The sequence below is a fragment of the Trachypithecus francoisi genome, unplaced genomic scaffold (assembly GCF_009764315.1).
Source record: "Trachypithecus francoisi isolate TF-2019V2 unplaced genomic scaffold, Tfra_2.0 Lachesis_group21, whole genome shotgun sequence".
Lineage (NCBI taxonomy): Eukaryota > Metazoa > Chordata > Mammalia > Primates > Cercopithecidae > Trachypithecus > Trachypithecus francoisi.
Window position 1 is genome coordinate 33,003,131 of NW_022681467.1, and position 21,293 is coordinate 33,024,423.

At 52.8% G+C, this 21,293-nt stretch overlaps 1 protein-coding gene across 3 annotated transcripts in view; it reads left to right on the forward strand.

Annotated features, from left to right (window-relative positions):
• The window catches only part of SRC (SRC proto-oncogene, non-receptor tyrosine kinase), a 65,716-nt gene that overhangs the window by 30,123 nt on the left and 14,300 nt on the right, over positions 1-21,293 (forward strand). For 2 of the 3 annotated variants that reach the window (XM_033186375.1, XM_033186374.1), the window contains exons 3-5: positions 11,463-11,630; positions 12,989-13,246; positions 14,911-15,010. In XM_033186375.1, coding sequence (XP_033042266.1) covers positions 12,997-13,246; positions 14,911-15,010 — 350 coding nt within the window. In that variant the 5' untranslated portion in view covers positions 11,463-11,630; positions 12,989-12,996. Of the gene's footprint in view, positions 1-11,462; positions 11,631-12,970; positions 13,247-14,910; positions 15,011-21,293 lie in introns of all 3 variants that reach the window. The other variant, XM_033186376.1, reaches the window with a different exon arrangement.

Sequence of the window (21,293 nt, forward strand, 5' to 3'; positions counted from 1 at the left end):
CAATTTTCTTTTCTTGTGATGTCTTTGTGTGGTTATGGGATCGGGTAATACTGGCTTCAGAAAATGAGTTGGGAAGTGTTTTCTGGAGAAGAACTGGTATTATTTCTTCTTCAAATATTTAGTAGAATTCAGCAGTCCAGCTATCTGGGCCTGGTCTGCTTCTGTGAGAAAATTTAAAATTAATAATTCCATCTCTTTGTTGCTTTAGATTTATTCGAATTTTCTATTTCTTCTCCTTCTTCTCCTTCTTCTCCTCCTTCTCCTTCTCCTTCTCCTTCTCCTTCTCCTTCTCCTTCTTCTTCTTCTTCTTCTTCTTCTTTTTTTTTTTTGAGATGAAGTTTCATTCTTGTTGCCCAGGCTGGAGTGCAATGGTATGATCTCGGCTCACTGCAACCTCTGCCTCCGGGGTTCAAGCAGTTCTCCTGCCTCAGCCTCCCAAGTAGCTGGGATTATAGGCATCCGCCACCACGTCCTGCTGATTTTTGTATTTTTAGTAGAGATGGGATTTCACCATGTTGGCCAGGCCGGTCTCGAACTCCTGACCTCAGGTAATCCGTCCCCCTCGGCCTCCCAAAGTGCTGGGATTACAGACGTGAGCCACTGCACCTGGCCTATTTTTATTTTTTGAGACAGGGTCTCACTCTGTTGCCCAGGCTGGAGTGTAAGTGGCATGATCATGGCTCATTGCAGTTCTGAACTCCAGGGCTTGAGCAGTCCTCCCGCCTCAGCCTCCCGAGTAGCTGGGACTACTGGCAGGTGCCAGCACGCCTGATGATTTTTTTTATTTTTTTATTTTTTAGAGACAGGGGTTTCACCATGTTGCTCACGCTAGTCTTGAACTCCTGAGCTCAAGCGATCCATCTGCCCCAGCCTCCCAAAGTGCTGGGATTACAGGCATGAGACACCACATCTAGACGGTTTCTTTTTTTTTTTAAATATAGGATTTTACAGCTAGAAATTTCCCTTTAAGTTCTCTTTTACCACATCCTTACATTTGGATATGTTGCATCTTCATTTTCTTTCATCTCTAAGTATTTTCTAAGCTTTTTGGTGATTTATTCTTTGACTTACTGGTTATTGAGGAGTGTGTTGTTTAGTTTTCACATATTTTAATTTTCCAAATTTCTTTCTGTTATTGATTTCTTACTTCATTCTATTGTGGTTGGAAACATACTTTGTATGATTTCACTCCTTTTAAATTTATTGAGCCTTGTTTTATGGTGTAGCATATGGTCTGTCCCGGAGAATGTTCCATGTGCACTCGAGAAGAACGTGTATCTGCTGTTGTTGGGTGGCTGGTATGATTTGAATTTCCATTTATCTTATGAGTGAGGTTGAGCATCTTGTCATATGTTTGTGAGCCATTTGTTTGCTTTTTCTTCAAACTATATGTTGTCATTTTTCTTTTTTTTTCTTTTTTCTTTTTTTTTTTTTTTGAGATGGAGTCTCGCTCTGTCGCCCGGGCTGGAGTGCAGTGGCCGGATCTCAACTCACTGCAAGCTCCGCCCCCCGGGTTTACGCCATTCTCCGGCCTCAGCCTCCCGAGTAGCTGGGACTACAGGCGCCCGCCACCTCGCCCGGCTAGTTTTTTTGTATTTTTTTTAGTAGAGACGGGGTTTCACTGTGTTAGCCAGGATTGTCTCAATCTCCTGACCTCGTGATCCTCCCATCTCGGCCTCCCAAAGTGCTGGGATTACAGGCTTGAGCCACCGCGCCCGGCCCGTCATTTTTCTTATTTTATGGGAGCTTATTATATACATGCTAAGAAAAAAAAACACCCTTACCTATCGTATGAGTTGCAATTATTTTTCTTAGTTTGTTGTTTGTCCTTTGAACTTGTTTACTATTGAGCTATACAACCATTTCAGATTTTTATATAGATTGATTTATCATTTAAAAAATGATTTCTAGGTCTTATGTCATGTTTAGGAATGCTTTCCCCATTCAGAGATAAGAAAATTTATTATCTTTCCCCCTTTACACACACACACACACACACACACACACACACGTATATATTTTGTGGATATGAGATTTTGCCATGTTGTTCAGGCTGGTCTCAAACTCCTGGACTCAAGCAGCTCTCCTGCCTTGGCCTCCCAAAGTGTTGAGATTACAGGCATGAGCCACTGCGCCCGGCTCCTCCCCTTTTTAGAGCTTTATGGTGTATTTTGTGGTTTAAATCTGATTGATTTGTAATTGGCATATATAGTGAGACTGAGATTCAGCTTTGTTTTCTGATATCAGACTGTTGGTCCTAACTCCATCTTTTTTTTTTTTTTTTTTTTTTGAGACGGAGTCTCGCTCTGTCGCTCGGCTGGAGTGCAGTGGCCGGATCTCAGCTCACTGCAAGCTCCGCCTCCCGGGTTTACGCCCTTCTCCTGCCTCAGCCTCCCGAGTAGCTGGGACTACAGGCGCCCGCCAGCTCGCCCTGCTGGTTTTTTGTATTTTTTAGTAGAGACGGGGTTTCACCATGTTAGCCAGGATGGTCTTGATCTCCTGACCTCGTGATCCGCCCGTCTCGGCCTCCCAAGGTGCTGGGATTACAGGCTTGAGCCACCGCGCCCGGCCCCTAACTCCATCTTAAAAATCATCCACCTTTTTCTCGCTGGTACAAACTGCCATCTTCATTATATAGTAAATTCCCATATGTTTCAGGACAACTTTTGGAATCTCTATTCTGTTCCCCTGATTTACTGATGTACCAATAGCACACAGTTTTAATTACTGTATCTTTATAGTAAGGTTTACTGTCTGGTTGGGCTGTTTCTCCCTCATTACTCTTCTTTTTAAGAATTATCTGGCTACTCTTATTCAATATTTTTACTTACAAATTTAGAAATTGACTTGCCTAGTTAAAAAAAAAAATCTTGTTGGGTTTTTTTTTTATTGGGATCACATTGAACTTTTAGATTGATTTATGAATAATTTTTTTTTTTTGACAGAGTCTTGCACTGTTGCCCAGGCTGGAGTGCAGTGGCATTATCTTGGCTCACTGCAACCTCCACCTCCCGGGTTCAAGTGATTCTTCTGCCTCAGCCTCCCGAGTAGCTAGGACTACAGGCACGCAACACCACACCCTGCTAATTTTTGTATTTTTACTAGAGACGGGGTTTCACCATATTGGCCAGGGTGGTCTCGAACTCCTGACCTTGTGATCCGCCCACCTTGGCCTCCCAAAGTGCTGGCATTACAGGCATGAGCTACTGCACCTGGCCGATATTTTTATAATGCTAAGCTTTCTTTCATTTTATTTTCTAATTGCAATTGGTGTATATACACATAATTGATTTGGGAATGTTAACTTAATTCCCTGCCACTTTACTTAATTTGCTTTTGGTTTAATAGTTTTGCAGTAGGTTCTCTTGGATTTCCCAGATCTATACCTATACCAAATACTATAATACTCTTTTGTTGTTGTTGTTTTTGAGACAGAGTCTTGCTCTGTTGTGCAGGCTGGAGTGCAGTGGCGCAATCTTGGCTCACTGCAACCTCTGCCTCCTGGGTTCAAGCGATTCTCCTGTCTCAGCCTCCAGAGTAGCTGGGATTACAGGCATGTGCCACCACACCAGCTAATTTTTGTACTTTTAGTAGAGACGGGGTTTCACCATGTTGGCCAGGCTGATCTCGAATTCTCGACCTCAGGTGATCCACCCACCTCTGCCTCCCAAAGTGTTGGGATTACGGGTGTGAGCCACCGCACCTGGCCAATAATAATACTCTTACTTTCTCTTTTCTAATTCCATTTTATTCTTCAATTTCTTTTTCTATTCTTCTTTTTTTTTTTTTTTGAGATGGAGTCTCACTGTCACCCAGGCTGGAGTGTAGTGCCATGATCTCCGCTCACTGCAACCACTGCCTCCTGGGTTCAAGTGATTCTCCTGCCTCAGCCTCTCAAGTAGCTGGGATTACAGGTGTGCACCACCACACCTGACTAATTTTTAGTAGAGATGGGATTTCACCATGTTGGCTAGGCTGATCTCGAACTCCTGACCTCAGGTGATCCACCTGCCTCGACCTCCCAAAGTGCTGGGATTACAGGCATGAGCCACGGCGCCCGGCCTCTTTCCTTTTTTTGAGATAGTCTCACTCTGTTGCTCAGGCTAGAGTGCAGTGGTGCGGTAATAGTTCACTGCACCCTCAACCTTCCAGACTCAGGCAATTCTCTCACTTCAGCCTCCTGAGTAGCGGGGACTACAGGTGCATGCCATCATGCCTGGCTAATTTCTTTAGTGTATTTTTTGTAGAAACGGGATTTCACCCTGCTGCCCAGGCTAGTCTGAAACCCCTTAGTCTCATGTGATCCTCCCACTTCCGCCTCACAAGGTATTGGGATTTCATGCGTGAGCCAACACGCCTGGCCAAATTTTTGTGTTTTTTTTTTGTAGAGATGGTGTTTTACCATGTTGCCCAGGATGGTCTGAAACTCATGGGTCCCAGCAATCCGTCTGCCTCAGCCTCCCAAAGTGCTGGGATTACAGGTGTGAGCCACCACACCCAGCCCTCTTTTTCTAAGCTAATTTTATTGACAAGTATCTTAGAGTGGGGTTAACTGGTGGACTTGTATCTTAGTTCATTCAGGCTGCTATAACAAAATACCATAGACTGGGCAGCTTAAACCATGAACATTTATTTCTCACGGCTCTGAAGGCTGGAGAGTCCAATATCAAGGTGGCAGCAGATTCAGTGTCTGATGAGGACTCTCTTCCTGGTTTGCAAACGGCCACCTTCTTAATGTGTCCTCACATGGCAGAGAGACAGGGCTATGGTCTCCTCCTCTTCTCATAAGGGCACTAATCCCATCATAAGGACTCCATCCTTATGACTCATCTGAACCTAATCACCTCCCAAGGCTGACCTCCACACACCATCACACTGGGGAGTAGGGCTTTAACATGTGAATCTGGGGTGGGGGAAACACATTCACTCCATAGTGATATCCTTGTCTTTTCTGGGTTCTTTCCCTGTAAAGTGGCTTTTGTAGGCCGTGGCTCCTAATCAACTCCACCAGACAAGCCCCGCCAGGACCATGCACAGGGCATGGCGCATATAGTAGGCATTTTGGAAGCTTTTGCCTAACTATGAAATTGACTGCAAAAGAGGGCAAGTGTCTGAACAAGATCTTCCACAGAAATCATAATAATTGCTAATTAGATATTGAGCACTTTCTATGTGCCAGGCACTTTACAAATATGATATCATGCTTTCCTCACAGTGAGCCCCAAATTATGTAGGAAAAATCACACCAGTCCCCATTTCCCGAGGCTGCATGGCTAGGAAGTTGCAAGCTGGCATTTGAACCTGGCATTCTGGTCCCAGGCCACCTGCATTTTTTTTTTTTTTTTTTTTTTTTTTTGAGATGGAGTTTTGCTCTTGTTGCCCAGACTGGAGTGCAATGGCACAATGTCTGCTCACTACAACATCCACCTCCCTGGTTCAAGTGATTCTCCTACCTCAGCCTATCAAGTAGCTGGGATTACAGGCATGTGCCACCATGCCCGGCTCATTTTGTATTTTTAGTAGAGACGGGGTTTCACCATGCTGGCCAGGCTGGTCTCAAACTCCTGACCTCAGGTGATCCACCCGCCTTGGCCTCCCAAAGTGCTGGGATTACAGGCATGAGCCATTGTGCCCGGCTCCACCTGTAGTTTTTGACTGCTCTGTGATGCTTCTGCTACCCTGGAGGTCTAAGATGTGGGCGATGAGGTCATAGGTTGCCCTCTGACCCCCGTGTTGCTTTGGGCTGTGGGGTCATTGGCACGGTGGGCGGGGCACCAGAGGTAGATTCTGACACCTCTCTCCTGAACCGTGAGCATCCCAGCTCTGCTGCACTGACTTGCTGTGTGGCCTTGGACAAGGTTTTAGTTTCTCTGAACCATCTGTAAAGTGGGTGCAGTTACAGTCCCTGCTTCATTGTGCTGTTGGGACAATTAAGAACCAGCCGTGTGTAAAGCGCTAAAGTGCCCAGCTTTGTGCTTGGCGTTCAAGGCCCTGCCACTGCCTCCTCTTATTCCCTGGAATGACCATAACAATAGTAAACAACATCATGTGCTGTTTATCATGCACTTACTCTTTTCCTGCCACATGGACTCTCACTTGTACTTTTCAGTTGTTAGGCTTTTAACCCCATTTTAAAGGGCAGGAAACTCACAGGCAAAGTGACTTGCGCAAGAAAATGTAGCTACTAAGAAGTGCAGCCAGGACTTGAACCCAGGTTTGACTGGAATCCTCACTCTCAGCTCCTAAGCTCCTGGCCTGCTCTCCACCCTTAGAAGAGGTGGAGATGATGTTCTTCAGAGTCAGGAAGGAAGGGGCTGGTGTGTAGTGGCTGAACAGCAGTGTGTTCTGAGCATCTGTGAGCCAGGAGGTGAGAGTGTGTGGTGCCCTGTGGTTGGGCAGATCACTGTAGGAGGCTGGGACATGCTCTGGGAGGACGGGACACGCCATGGGAGGACGGGACACGCCGTGGGAGGACGGGACACGCCGTGGGAGGACGGGACACGCCGTGGGAGGCCGGGACACGCCGTGGGAGGACGGGACACGCCGTGGGAGGACGGGACACGCCGTGGGAGGACGGGACACGCTGTGGGAGATGGCAGCAACACCCGCTGCAGGGCCGTGTGGACCTAGGGGATGGCTTTAGGCCTCATCCACAGGGTTATGATGGGAAGCTCTTGAATATTTTTTAAAAATTCTCCTTTTAGAAAATCATGACAAAGTCATTTCTAAATGTCAACTGATACAGGGTGTAAAGTGAAAAGGGATTTTCCTCTCCCCATCCCACACTTTTGAGATGAAACATTGTGATGAATTTGGAATCCTTCCAGAGCTTTCTTTTTTAAAAGTTTTTAAAAAATTTTAATTTGTATGGGTACATAGTAGGTGTACATATTTATGGGGTACATGAGATATGTTGATACAGGCATACACTGTGTAATCATCACATCGGGGAAGTAGGGTATCCGTCACCTCAAGCATCTGTCATTCCTTTGTGTTACCAACAATCCAATTCTACTCCTTTTTTTTTTTTTTTTGAGACATGGTCTCACTCTGTCACCCAGGCAGAGTGCATGTATGTGTGCAATTCCCTCTCTTTCTTCTTCTTTTTTTTTTTTTTTTTTTTTTGAGACAGGGTCTCATTCTCTCACCCAGGCTGGAGTGTAGTGGCGTGATGATAGCTCACTGCAGCCTCAAACTCCAGGGTTCAAGTGATCCCCCCACCTCAGCCTCCCGAGTAGCTGGGACTACAGGCTAATTTTTAATTTTTTATAGAGATAGGGTCTCACTATGTTGCCCAGGCGCAATCTTCTTTACAGAGATAATAGCAGCTCATGTTTGCTACAGGCCAGACACCACACTAAGCCCACTGCCTGCATTATCATGTTTGATTGCTGACAGCCCTTTTCCAGAGGAGGAAACTGAGGCCCTGAAATGCCAAGAGGAGATTCTACACTGCCATAGCCTTCTTTTCACTGAAACAGTGTGTTGGGGCCTCTTCTCGGGCCACTCTCAGCTCCCATTCTTTGTAATGGCTGCACTGCTGTCCACCTGGTGACTGCAGCCCCTTTACTTAAGCAGCCCCTCTCTGAGGAACACGAACACGTAGGTTGTTAGTGTAGGCTTTCCGTGGAGAGTTTTAGGCAGGGGAGGCCCGGCTGTCTGTGAGGTTTACAGAGCCGCCTCTGGCTGCGGGGGGAGGGTGGGCTGGAGGGACCCACACTGCTGTGTCCAGGCCCAGGACCACAGGGCCCTGACCTGAAGGACTGGAGAGAGCGTGGCGGGGAGGGATGCGCTTGAGGAAGATTCAGGAGCTGCCCCGGGGCTCCCCACAGGCAGAGCCCCGCACAGGGCTTGGCATATGGCAGGTGCTCTGCGAACACCTGGGGAATGACTCGGATGGGACATGCAGCGGTGTCGCTGAGTCAGTGATGGGGATGGGGGTGAGGGGGGATGCAGGCTTAGCGGGAGGTGCTAGGCTCCTTGGGGACTGCTGAGCTCAAGGCACTGGGAACACTGAGGGAAAAGTTCGTATGGCAGCAACCCAGCACCTCTTGAGGGAGCGAGGCATAGAGGAGGCCCCTGTCTGCTGAGAAGTCCAGAGCCCACAGTGAGGAGTGACTTCCCAAAGGAAAGGGGCCATCTTTCCCTGGGAACCTCAGGCAGCCCCAGTACAGGGCCCCCACTGCTTCCCCTTGACCCCCGCAAGAGTCTATCTCTACCTTGGAGGCTGCAAGTGGCGGAAGAGATGAGGGGAGGTTGGCCCCTCTCCAAGGAGCAACTCATGGTGACTTGTCGGTTAGGCCGCAGAATCAGGAACCCCAAGGATAGAGCTCTGTGTCAGGGAAGAGGGTGGTCTCTCCTGAGGTCCCATAGCATGGAAGCAGCCCCCCAAGACTAACTCCCACCCTCACTGAGTCGAGTGAATAGCTGTGCAGCTTTCGAGACCAGCCCGGCCAACATGGTAAAACCCCATCTCTACTAAAAATACCAAAAAAATTAGCCAGGCATGGCCAAGCGCAGTGGCTCATGCCTGTAATCCCAGAACTTTGGGAGGCCGAGGCGGGTGGATCACGATGTCAGGAGTTTGAGACCGGCCTGACCAACATGGTGAAATGCTGTCTCTACTAAAAATATCAGAATTAGCTGCGAGTGGTGGCGGGCAACTGTAATCCCAGCTACTCAGGAGGCTGAGGCAGTAGAATTGCTTGAACCCGGGAGGTGAAGGTTGCAGCGAGCCGAGATCGCACCATTGCACCCTAGCCTGGGCGACAGAGTGAGACTCCATCTCAAAAAAAAAAAAAAGAAAAGAAAGGATGAGAGAACTCAGAGTGGCCTGAGAAGATGCTCCGAACACACTAACACACTAAGTGAAAAGAGGGAGGCGGCAGTGTAGAATCTCCTCTGAGTATCTCAGGCCTCAGTTTCCTCATCTGGAAAGTGGGGGCCACAGTGCTACCCGCATGACCCTCAGTGGGCCATTCTTGCTCAAGCACGTTTTGCTTGGAGCTTTCTCAGGCTTTCTCTTAGAGTGGAGCGGGCTGCTTTATCCTCTCACGCCTCTGCCAAGGCCATCTGGCTGCTTTGTGAGAGAGAGTCCCTGGAGGTAGGAGGTGCGGTCCGTGAGTTTCCCCACCAGACCTGGCGAGTAGCCCCTGATTTCCACCCGCCCAGTGTAGTTCCCTGGCCTCTTTTCACTCTCACCCATGCTGTACGACCTCAGGCAAGTTCTTCAACCTCTCTGTGTCTTAATGTCCTCAACAGTAAGATAAAGACGTGATTAGTATTTACCTCCTAGGTTATCATGAGGGGCTGATGAGTCAATGTTTGCAAAGTACTTAGAGCAAGGTCCAATTCAAGGTCTGAGCTCTGGGAGTATTTGAATACCACGGAATGATATTTAGTCTTTTCAGTGCGGCATTGCAGGAACAAAGCAGGATGCAAATTATACATCCATGCTCATTTAGTCTTTTGTCTATTCTGCAAATATTTCCAGAGCACCTAGTGGGTGTCAGGCCCATTCCGGTCTCTGGGGGCCTGGAGATGGATCCTGCCTTTCCCTGCCAGCCGCAAGTGCACAGTGGAGGTTACTGGGTGGACCCCAGTTTGTTGAGTCTTGCGTTGCCATGACGCTGGAAGGAAATGCACCACCACACCCAGGTGGTTGTCTTGTAGGGGCAGAATTCTGGGGCATTTTCTTTTCTTTTTCTTCTTTTTTTAAATCTTCCTGTAGTTCCCGAAGAGTCCACTCTGAATGATAAAAGTTACCATTTACGGAGGCCTGGCAACGTTCTGCGCCATCCTGAGCGTGTTCCGTGTAATTCCCTCACGGATTCTCCCAGCAGCCCTGACATGGGTGTTATTCCCGATCGATAGAGAGGAAAACTGAGGCGAAGGGCGGCAGGCCAGGATTCAAACCAGGGAGTCTGTCCAGCACTCCAGCTCTTAACCTCGACCGTCTGCTTCTCCACAAACACCAGGACCAAGCACCAAGACCAGAAAAACCGTCCTACAAAGCAACAAACATTGTACTTGGTGGCTCAGGTCCCCTTAGCTTCGTCTTAAAGGTCCTTGTTATGCTTTTTCTGAGTGCCCCAGTGGGGAGTGGTCTTCGTGTTCATGTAAGAGTGCAGGGGTCAGGGGCTGTGTCTTTTCTTCTTGTCCCCTTCCAAGAGGGGACATGTATCCTTGATACTGGAAGGGCCCTCAAGGTCTAGCCCTGGCTCTCTGTCTCCCTTCATGGCACATCAGCCAAGTACCCATTCTCCTGTCTTTGATTACCTCCAGTGACAGGGAGCTCACTCCTCAACATTTATTTTATTCTGAAGAAAATTCAGGCTCTTAGATAGTTCTTCCTACATAAAAATTTAAAAAAAAATTTTTACTTCCTCTCAAAGTCACATAAACAAGTCCCCTGCCTTGGGGTCCTGATGCAGGACCTGGCTAATTCGTTTCTATGTCCCCCTATAGTGAGGAGCACAGGGCCTGCTAGTAGGTACTATAAATGCTGCACCAGGAAGCAAGTGGCTAGGGGCGGGCTGGTTGGGCCCCCATCAAGCCTTGGGCTGCAGGTAACCAGGTCAGCAGGTCCTGTGGGACACCAGTTGGGTGAGTGCTGATGGGCACCGTGACTTCAACGGAATGGGTTGCCATAGAAACTGACTTTCCCTATCCCCAGGTTCATTGACTTGTCCCTCAGGAGACCGTGGTAATCCCTTGGACTGTTGAGCAGGTCTCCCCAGGGCCTCCCCAACCCCACATTCTCAGAGCTGGGTGGTCCCCAGAGAGCATGCAAGCCATATCTCCATTGTGCAGCTGGGTAGCCAGAGGCCCCACGGACACAGAGGACAGGCTGAAGTTCACACAGGCAGGGGGTGTCTCATAGCTGGACTGGGTGCTCAGGGCAAACAGTCTTGCCTGAGGACCCAGCCAGTGGGTGTTTTCCCCACTTCATGGGTTTTCAGAGGAAATTCTGGACCGATTCCCAGGCCTTCTGCCTCCCCAGAGAATAATCGGAACCCACCTCCCTGGTGTGTCCAGGATCACACAATATCAATAACGGCTGAGGTGCAGGGTGACCTGCTTTGCCCTTAGCACTCTACAGTGCCTCGTGCACTTACCACAATGACCCCATCATTACAGATGGGGAAACAGGGCATAGAGAGAAGTGAAGTCACATGCCTAAGGTCACATAGTTATTTAGGGTTAGAGCCAGGATCTCGACTTGGAGCGCCTAGCTCCAGAGCCACGCTCAGCGCCATGCCATACCCTGCCTCACTCTTGCTTTGAGAGGGTTGAAAGCGCTTTGGGAGGGTTGAAGGGTACTTTAGGTCTAGGAGACTCAGCACTGGGCCAGAGCCACAGCCTGATGGACAGTGATCGGAGAGTGGACGCCATTGGGATTTCTTTTTCTAACGACATCCTCAAAACAGTGCTGAGATGTCTGCTTTATCCCTGCTTTGCAGATGAGGACGCTGAGGCCCAGAGAGGGGAAGTCACTTGCCTAGGGACACACAGCGGGGAGAGGTGGAGCAGGGCTTCTAGTTCGAGACCCCTGACTTCACACCTGGTGTTCGTGCCAAGACTCCAGGCTGCCTCCCAGGTCCTCTGGGACAGCCCCTGCCTTCTACCAGGTGAGATGATGGCCCTATCAGGGTTCAAGATGGGTGGGGAGACCCAGGCCAGTCTGGGTGGGAGCTGGGACCAACCAGGGTCCAGGGCCTGCGGATGGGGAAGTGGGAGGCAGAGGGTGGTGGCAGGACTGTGGGCGTCAGGGGAGTATTCAACTTGGTTTATTCTGTGTTTCCCTCTCTCTGGAGCTCCCAGGTTTCTGGCTCTGAAGTTCCTTAGCTCTTAAATAGTCATTCATTCGTTCAACTGTTTACTGAGCACCTACTGTGTGCCACACCCCGTGCTAGGCACTGGTAGCACAGCAGTGAACAAGATGAACAAAAGCCCATGACAGTAGTCACATAACCACATGAATTCAAACAACAAAAACAAAACAGGACCACATGTTATCAAAGAGAGACAGAAGTCAGGGGGACCCAGCAAAAGGGTGTGGGGGACACTTCCCGAGGAGGGGACTTTTGAGTTGAGAACGGAAGGAAGCACCAGTTACCCCGATGAAGTGGCCAGGGAAGAGCATCTGGGCAGTGGGAATGGTATGCACGAAGGCCCTGTGGCTGGAGTGAGCTGCCAGTCATCTCTGCTTCAAACTTCCCGCTGTACAGCCTTGACTGCCACTTGTAGCACCTTTCCCCAGCATTAGGCAATTCCCGTCAGCCACATATTCATTCAACAAACCCTCAGTGAGCCCCCTCCATGTGCTAGGTGCCCGGGACATAGGCGTGGCTCAGATACTGTCCCTGCCAGGAGGGAGGGAAACAGTGACTCAGGGGGAGGTGGGTGGGTAAGGTCACGGCTTCTGATTATGAGGCATTTATTCCGTTCCTGGCCCTGGACCGAGGAGGCCCTTTGTGGATGGATGCCATCCTTACGCTCATTTTACAGATAAAGACATTGAGGTTTTGAGAGGCTAACTCTCCCAAAGAGGCTGGTGCCCCCGTCCCCCACTTTTTTCTTTTTTTCTTTCTTTTTTTTTTTTTTGAGACGGAGTCTTCCTCTGACGCCCAGGCTGGAGTGCAGTGGCAGGATCTGGGCTCACTGCAGCCTGTGCCTCCCCTGTTCAGCGGTTCTCCTGAGTAGCTGGGACTACAGGCGCGAGCCACCATGTCCGGCTAATTTTTGAATTCTTTTTTAGTAGAGACGGGGTTTCTGCATGTTGGCCAGGCTGGTCTCGAACTCCTGACCTCAAGTAATCCGCCCGCCTCGACCTCCCAAAGTGCTGGGATTACAGGCGTGAGCCACCGCACCCGGCCCTGGTGCCTCTCTTTGGGCCTCGTTTTCCCCATCTGTGGAATGGGTGGGAGGGAGGCCGGCCAAGGGGCCCCGGCAACCCTGCCTTTTCCAGTGTCTCCTCTCTTTCCAGCCAGGACCATGGGCAGCAACAAGAGCAAGCCCAAGGATGCCAGCCAGCGGCGCCGCAGCCTGGAGCCCGCCGAGAACGCCCATGGCGCTGGCGGGGGCGCTTTCCCCGCCTCCCAGACCCCCAGCAAGCCGGCCTCGGCCGACGGCCACCGCGGCCCCAGCGCGGCCTTCGCCCCCGCGGCCGCCGAGCCCAAGCTGTTCGGAGGCTTCAACTCCTCGGACACCGTCACCTCCCCGCAGAGGGCGGGCCCGCTGGCCGGTCAGTGCGCGGGCGGCGCTGGGTCCTCGCCCTCCTGGGGCCACGGCGGGGAGGCGGCGGGGCTGTGTGCCCGGGGTCGCCTCCTCTGCGCAGGCCCTTCCTCTCGCCAGGAGAAGCGCCCCTGGGTGACTTGGGTGTGCGGGAGGGCCGTACCCACTGGGAAGCACTCCGCGCCGCCGCCGCCGCCTTTGGGGTGGAGCAGGCGCAGAGGACGCGCGGTCTGGTGAAGGGGACCTAGTGGGACGCTGAGGCCCAGAGAGAGGGGCGGCACGGGGACCGGGCCTGAAGCTGCTGCCTGGCGCCCAGGCCTTTTTCGTTGCCCCGGTCCGCCCAGAAATGAGTCGGGAGCCGTGGCCCACGTGCGGCGGAGGGGTCGCTCAGGGAACTGGGCACCCGGCGGCCCCGCCTGGGCCCGCGCCAGGATGCGCCCCTGCGCCCTCTGCTGGCGCTCTGCGGTCACCGCAGCCCCGGAGAGGGCCGCTTGGAGAGCCGCGGCCGTGCCCCGGACACTCCACGCAGACTTCACTCAGACCCGTGCACTCTCCCCACACGCACACGCTGGGCCACACACACGGCTACACCCCTGCCCGGGACACGCACACATGCGGAGTGGAGGCAGGGTCACAGACACCCGCGGACACATCACCAACGCAGATGTACCCAGATACAAACTCACATACATGCACAGGTGACATCACACTTGTAGATGAAGACACACGCGCATGCCGTCAGACGCGCATTCAAAGACACACACAAGACACAGACACATGCTCAGCTGGAAGTCACCATCGTGGCCGCCCAGATGACAGATGCACACGGATGCATCGAGAACATGTGAACACTCAGAGACACACGGACAGGCGTGGACCCCTCAGATGCAGGGGCACGCCCAAGAGAGAGAAACAGACCCACAGACACACCATTCATTTGTTCAAGAAGAATATATGGAGCTCCTACTACAGGCCAGGGCTCCTCTGCTGCCCAGGCCCCAGCGGTGCAGACGGAACCCACCTGGGGGAAGGAAGCACAGGGCAGCTTGTGCAGGGCGTTAGAAGTGGTGCTGCGGCCAAGACACAAAACAGGCAGGGAGGGAGGGTTGGGGGATGTGTGGAGGTGGAGGCTGTAGCTTAAAATGGTGGAAGGGGCTACGGGGGCCTTTTTGAGGGGACAGTTACTTGGAGCCAAATCTTCCTGGACACCAGGAGCGCCCAGAGTGACACACTTTACGGAGAGAGAGCAAGTTTCCGGGGGGCAGTGAATGAAGATTCACCGCTTTCTTCATCCTACAGCTCTTTCTTGAGCACCTACTATGTACTTGGCTCTGGAAACAAAACAAAGATGCTTGTTATTGGGGACTTCTGGTCCTAGAGCAAGACAGGCACCAAACAGATAAGCCAGCACCTAGCACTCCCCAAAGCCCCAGGGGCGGACACGGACAGGAAGGGATGCTCCCGCTCCCACATGCCCTTGCAGGGATGCGCAGACACACGGATGCAGTGGACACGTGCACAGGCCCATCTTCACTGAACCTGACCGTGTCTTTGGGCTGGGCGCTGTGGTGTGTGGGAGACAAATCCCCACTCCTCCTGGGCACAGGGCCCTCCTGCCCACACCTTCCCTGGGTGTGGCTCCACCATTCTGACACACCCCACCCCTCTCTGCAGGTGGAGTGACCACCTTTGTGGCCCTCTATGACTATGAGTCTAGGACGGAGACAGACCTATCCTTCAAGAAAGGCGAGCGGCTCCAGATTGTCAACAACACGTGAGTGCCCTCTTCCCTACTGCCCCTCAAGGCTGGGTGGTGGGACTTCAAAGCGGGCAGGGGCTCATGCAGGATCTGGCATCAGGGCAGCGCAGTGCGGAGCCCAGGGCAGTGCGGAGCCGGGCGCCTGCTGCACTCTCGCCCTGGGCAGCACTTGCTGTCGCTCCCCCAGCCGTGGGGAACTCCTCCCAATCCCTGGCTCTCGCTTGCTCCCTCCAGCCCTCTCTCAGCTTCTCCCTCTCTCTGCTTCTCTCTTGCTGGCCCTTAGGAGGAAGGTGGATGTCAGGTGTGTACATGCTCCGTGGGCGGCGGGCTGGGCAGGGTGCTTTGCGGGGGGTGGGGGCTGCTGTCTGCATGTGCTTCCACTCCCTGCCTGTGATCTCTGGCTCTCTTGGCTGCTCCTCACCTCCCAGCTTCTCCTCTCCCCTCAACCAATTGATTAGGTCCTGGACCTTAACCCCAGGCTGTGATCAGGGGCCCCTCCATTGCACTCTCCTGCACACCTCCTCCCCATCCACCTTCCTACTCACTCACCCTCCCATTCTGCCCCATCAGCCCACCCAAGTGTCTGCTGCATGCAGGACCCAGTGCTGTGACTGGGATGGCCTGGGTGGAGAAGGCCTTGGCCACGCCCTCCTGGAGCCAGCATGTGGCCAGGGAGATAGCCCATGGCCCCAGTCCAGGCTAAGAGTCAGGCAGTGGACGAGCCCAGAGTGAGCTCCTGGAGCCCCTGCTGTGGGCCTGTCTCTGGTGATGACCACAGGAATTGGGAGGGTCAAGGGCCTTGAAGGAAGGCCAGTGAAGTTCTCTGGCAGGTGGCGGTGGTGGAAGGGCAGCTTGTGGGAGGGTGCCGGGCTGGAGGGGGCTGATGCCTTCGCGGGTGTGAGAGGCAGGGAGGTTCTAGAGGGCAGAGGAGAATCGATCCCTGGGTGTCCTCGAAGGCCTGGCTAAGGAAGTTGGGGGTTTCCACTGCCCCGAGCGTGTCTGGCTTGCTCATACCCCACTTGCCTTGCGCATGCTCTTCCCTTTGCCTGAAATGCCCTTTCTCCGGTGTCTGCCTGGAGAACTCCTGTTTATGGCTCAAGATCAGTGCAGGACTGCCTTCTCGGGGCAAAAGGGAACAGAGGTGCCAGTTACCATGCCAGTCGTCTCCACCCGTGTCCTCGTATTGACTCCTCTCTGCAGTCTAGCCAGGGTTGAAGTGATCGGGGAGGGGCTGTCTCCATTTTGCAGATGAGGAAACTGAGGCTCAGCGATGTGAAAGTCCTTGTCCAAGGTCACACAGCTGCCAAGTAGCAAAGCCAGGATTGGAACTGAAGCAGCAACTTTCTGCCCTCCTCAAGCTGCTCTTGGCGGCGGGGGAGGGGGGGTGCATGGAGGGGAGGGGCTCTCCCGGCTCCCCCTCCCCCCTTGCATGGCAGAGTCCTGGTGCGAAGCTACAATTTCCTTATTGTCACCAGCTGTTTGTGTCTGCTTCCCCCCTAAACTGGGAGCTGCTGGAGGGCGGCTCTCTGGTGCACCTCACTTCTGGGTCCCCATAGTACCTGTAACTCAGCACAGTGGCGGGTGCCCAGCAGGTGATGGTGAGCAGGATGAATGAACAGCAGTGACAAAGTCACCATTTCTTGTGCTCTCTATGTGAGCCTGCTGAGTGCTTGAAGTTGCATTATTTTATTTATGCATCACCATAGCCTTGAGAAATGGGAAGTCTTACTTGCACCATTTTACAGATGAGGAAACTGAGGCCCAGAGAGGTGAAATGACTTGCCCAAGGTCACATGGCTAGTAGTGGCAGAGCTGGAAGATTAGGCTGGCCCTCCGACCCATGGTCCTTTCAGAAAGGCTCAGTGGAGGTACAGCAGAGGCCACAGGAGGGAGGGGCCCGTGCAGGGGAGGGACGCCAGCAGGATGGCTTTGAAGTCCTGGTGGAGTCTCTACCAAGCATTTCAGTCTGGGTGACAGCTGGGGCAGAGCTGTGGAGGCAGGAAGGGCTTGGATAACTTTGGTTCTGCCTTTTTCAGCTGGAGTCAGAGGGCAGCCCCATGCTTGCCTTTTTCCAGCCCTTTCCCTCCACTCTTCTTGCTTTCCATGGGGGGTGCACTGGGGGAGGTTTGGCCAGGAGGCTGGGGCTACCAGGAGGCCTGGAAGTGATGGAATCTCATTCAGCGAAGACCCTGGGTAGACTAGGAGATGGGGGTGGGTGGATTGGGAGCCCCTCCTCATATCACAGTGCTCGGATGTTGCTTCACTTAGACATCAGAGATGGTGGCTGAGCGCGGTGGCTCACACCTGTAATCCCAGCACTTTGGGAGGCTGAGGCAGGAGGATCGCTTGAACCGAGAAGTTTGAGACCAGCCTGGGCAACATAGGGAGATCTGGCCTCTACAAAATATAAAATTAAATTAGCTAGGTGTGGTGGTGCGTGCCGGTGGTCCCAGCTATTCAGGAGCCTGAGGTGGGAGGATCACTTGAGCCAGGAGTTCAAGGCTGCAGTGAGCCGTGATCATGCTACTACTGCACTCCAGCCTGAGTGACAGAGCAAGACTGTCTCAAAAAAAAAAAAAAAGAAAAGAAAAAAAAAAAGAAGTGAAGGAGTGCGGTGTAGGTGGGGGCTGGTATTAGTAGAAGAGGAGAGGGAAAGGGATTTGGGGGGCGGGGCTTGGTAGGAGATGGGCCACCCGAATTTAAGGTGTTCAAGTCTCCCACCTCACCCGGGTCCCGCCTGCATGCACATCCTTCCACCATCAGTGCTCAGGGCCTACTACTGTGTAGTGCCTCCCCCACCCGGTAAGAGTGAGGAACTTTCTGAATCTAGTATGGGGCCCAGGCACGTGTTGGGGCTGGGCTGGCTGTCAGGGCAGTAGAGAGCAAAAGGAGGAACCTGTCTGTGGATGGGGTCTGGCTAAGTGGGAGTCCTCGCAGTAGCAGACCCAGAGAACCCCCGCCATGGATCTTGGTGCCACGTGGCCCTGGGCATGAGGAAGCCCTCTGGGGCTGAGGTCTGACTGCCTCAAGCTCCCTGACCTGACATCCGAGTCACAGGAGTCAGGACCCCTCTGGGTCTGATTCTGGGTTGCTCCCTGAACTGCCCCTTCCTCCCACCCAAATTCCAGGAGCTTCTTTTGGGAGTTTTCTGGCAGGCGCTTCCGGGCAACAGCGCCTCAACTGGCCTCTGCCTCCTTGCCCTGGGCATGGCGGCAGGGGGCACCTCGGGAGTGCAGAGCCTCGGGGCCCTGCCTTCATGCTCTTCTCCAGAGACCTGTGCTGGCTTCACCCCTGCCTCGCTCCTCCCTCACCCCACAGACCATGTGCCCCAGGCCTTGGGGCTTGGAAACTTTGGCCTCCTGCCCACTGCCCGCCCGGCCAGCCTCAGCCGTGGTGCACCAGCTCAGCGGCCATCCCCAGAGTGCCCTCCCAACCAGTCCCAACAGCCCAAGGGAGCGAATGTCAGTGCCCACACTGGCACATGTCCTGGGTTCCAAAGCTGCCGTGCCCCTGAGCCACATGCCACCCTGGCTGGAACCCAAGGATTAGGGCCCCTAAAGAGGATCCTGGGGCTCAGAGAGGTGAGGTCAGTTGCTTAAGGGCCACACAGCTGGTGACCAGCAGTTGTGAAAAATCACAGCTCTGGGACTCTTGGCCCCTCTTCTAGCCACGGGTGGGAAGGCAAGAGGTCGGGCAGGAATGCGCGATTCCCTTCTTTCCCTGCTTGCTGCCCACCTTATGAGGACCAGGCCCCAGGGAAGGTGCTGGATGCAGTAGAACTCCTCACCCTGATGGCTTGATGCTGCTGTGACTGACGACCGTAGCCACCAGAGGCAGGTTTGAGCCTCCCAAGCCCCTGACATGGGAAGATGGGGATTGATACCTCCATTTCACAGGTGGGCAAACTGAGGCTCAGATGATCATCACGGTCATTATCTCAGTTTACTCTGAGCCCAGCTTGACGCTCACTGTTTACACACTTTGCCTGCAAGGGAGATTCTGTGAATATTGTCTCCTTTTTACATATGAGGAAACTAAGACCCAGAGAGGTCAGGGTACTTGCCCAAGGTCACATGACAAATCCTTGTTGGAGACCAGGACTGTGCTGCTTTGGTTTTTAAAAACGTGTTGGGGTGTAGGAAGGAGCACTGTGGAAATATCGATTTAGTTGCTTCTAGTTTTATTTTTTAGCTAAATCCAGATCTAGCAACTGATGCATGTTGTGCTGGGCTCTGATATAGCTTTTTTTTTTTTTTTTTTTTTTTTTTTTTGAGACCGAGTCTTGCTCTGTGACCCAGGCTGGAGTGCAGTGGTGCGATCTTGGCTCACTGCAATCTCTGCCTCCTGGGTTCAAGTGATTCTCCTGCCTCAGCTTCCCAAGTAACTGAGATTACAGATGTGCACCACCACGCCGAGCTAATTTTTATATTTTTATTAGAGAAGGGGTTTCACCATGTTGCCAGGCTGGTCTTGAACTCCTGACTTCAAGTGATCCATCTACCTCGGTCTCCCAAAGTGTTGGGATTACAGGTGTGAGCCACCGTGCACTGTCTGTTCTGGCATTTTATATCCTGGGAGGGAGACATGGCTAACCCTGCAAATGAGGAAACTGAGACTGGTGAGTGTGGTGCGGAGGGGCCAAGGTCACATAGCCAGCAAGTGGTGAGCTGGGATGGTGTCTAGGGCAGTCCAGCACTGGAGCTCATGCCCTCAGACCCCTCTAAATCGGGCCAGGCTGAGACTGGATCTTGGGTCCTTCAGTAAAACTGGAGTGCATCTCATCTCTCTCCCTTTCCCCTGTGAAATGAAACCCCCGGACTGGACCATGAAACCCCAGACTCACAGGTGGGCTGAATCTGGGGAGCGAGAACCCTGCTCACTGAAATCTGGGTAGTGTCAGCTGTACTCCTCTCGTTCTTGGGCCCTGCTTGGCTGGCCTCCAGTCACAGGCCTCCTGCCAGCCTTTCACTCTGGGTGACTGGAGGCTCCCCAGAGGCTGGCCAGCCTGCAGACTGTAGCTTTGTCAAACGGCCTCAATTTTTAGTGTTTGGCCTTAGACCTTGGCCTCTTCCCGCTGTGGCCTGTCCTCTGCCCCAGCCCTGCAGCCTCCTCTTTCATCTGCCACTGACTTTCCCAAAGGTCTCAGCCTCTCTGGGGCCTGGGGAAGCCTACTGTGCCTGGCTGTGGACAGTCAGGGGCACTGCTTCCCACTCTTGCTCTGCCATTGATGACCGTGTGGCAAATCACTGGCCTGTCTCTGCCTCATTTTCCCCCATTGGTAAATGGAGGCTTTGAACTGAAAGATCTCAGAGAGCTGTTTTCTGTGATTTGAGTCCTTGCTTTGTAGCTTTGGGCAAGTCCCTGCACCACTCTGTCCCTCAGTTTCTCCAACTCTCTAAAGAAAGTGCTGGCTGGGCGCAGTGGCTCACGCCTGTAATCCCAGCACTTTTGGAGGCTGAGGCGGGCAGATCACTTGAGGTCAGGAGTTCGAGACCAGCCTGGCCAACATGGTGAAACCCCGTCTCTACTAAATATACAAAAAATAGCTGGGCGTGATGGTGCTCACCTGTAATCCCAGCTACTTGAGAGGCTGAGGCAGGAGAATCGCTTGAACCCAGGAGGTGAAGGTTGCAGCGAGCCGAGATCACGCTGTTGCACTCCAGCCTGGGTGATAGAGCGAGACTCCATCTCAAATAAATAAATAAATAAAGTGCTGGGCTACTCTGGCCTGGGTGCTGTGTGCCCCTGCGCTGATCCCTTGACACTTCTTTTTTTTTTTTTTTTTTTTTTTTTTGAGACGGAGTCTAGCTCTGTCGCCCAGGCTGGAGTGCGGTGGCCGGATCTCAGCTCACTGCAATCTCCGCCTCCCAGGTTTACGCCATTCTCCTGCCTCCGCCTCCCAAGTAGCTGGGACTACAGGCGCCCGCCTCGTCGCCTGGCTAGTTTTTTGTATTCTTTAGTAGAGACGGGGTTTCACCGTGTTAGCCGGGATGGTCTCGATCTCCTGACCTTGTGATCCGCTCGTCTCGGCCTCCCAAAGTGCTGGGATTACAGGCTTGAGCCACCGCTCCTGGCCCCTTGACACTTCTGAGCCACAGTTTCTTCATCTGGGGGCCCTGCCTTCCTCCCTTGCAGGGTGGCCTTGAGGGTCAGTGGGAGAGACAAGTGTGGACACTCCGGGTGGGTATACAACAAGGAGGTGGGTGGGGATTTGGGACATCCAAAGGCTTCTTTCCTTGAGGTGGGTCTTGCCCCCTTACTCCAGGGTCCTCCCTCCAGTGACCCCACATAGCTTGCC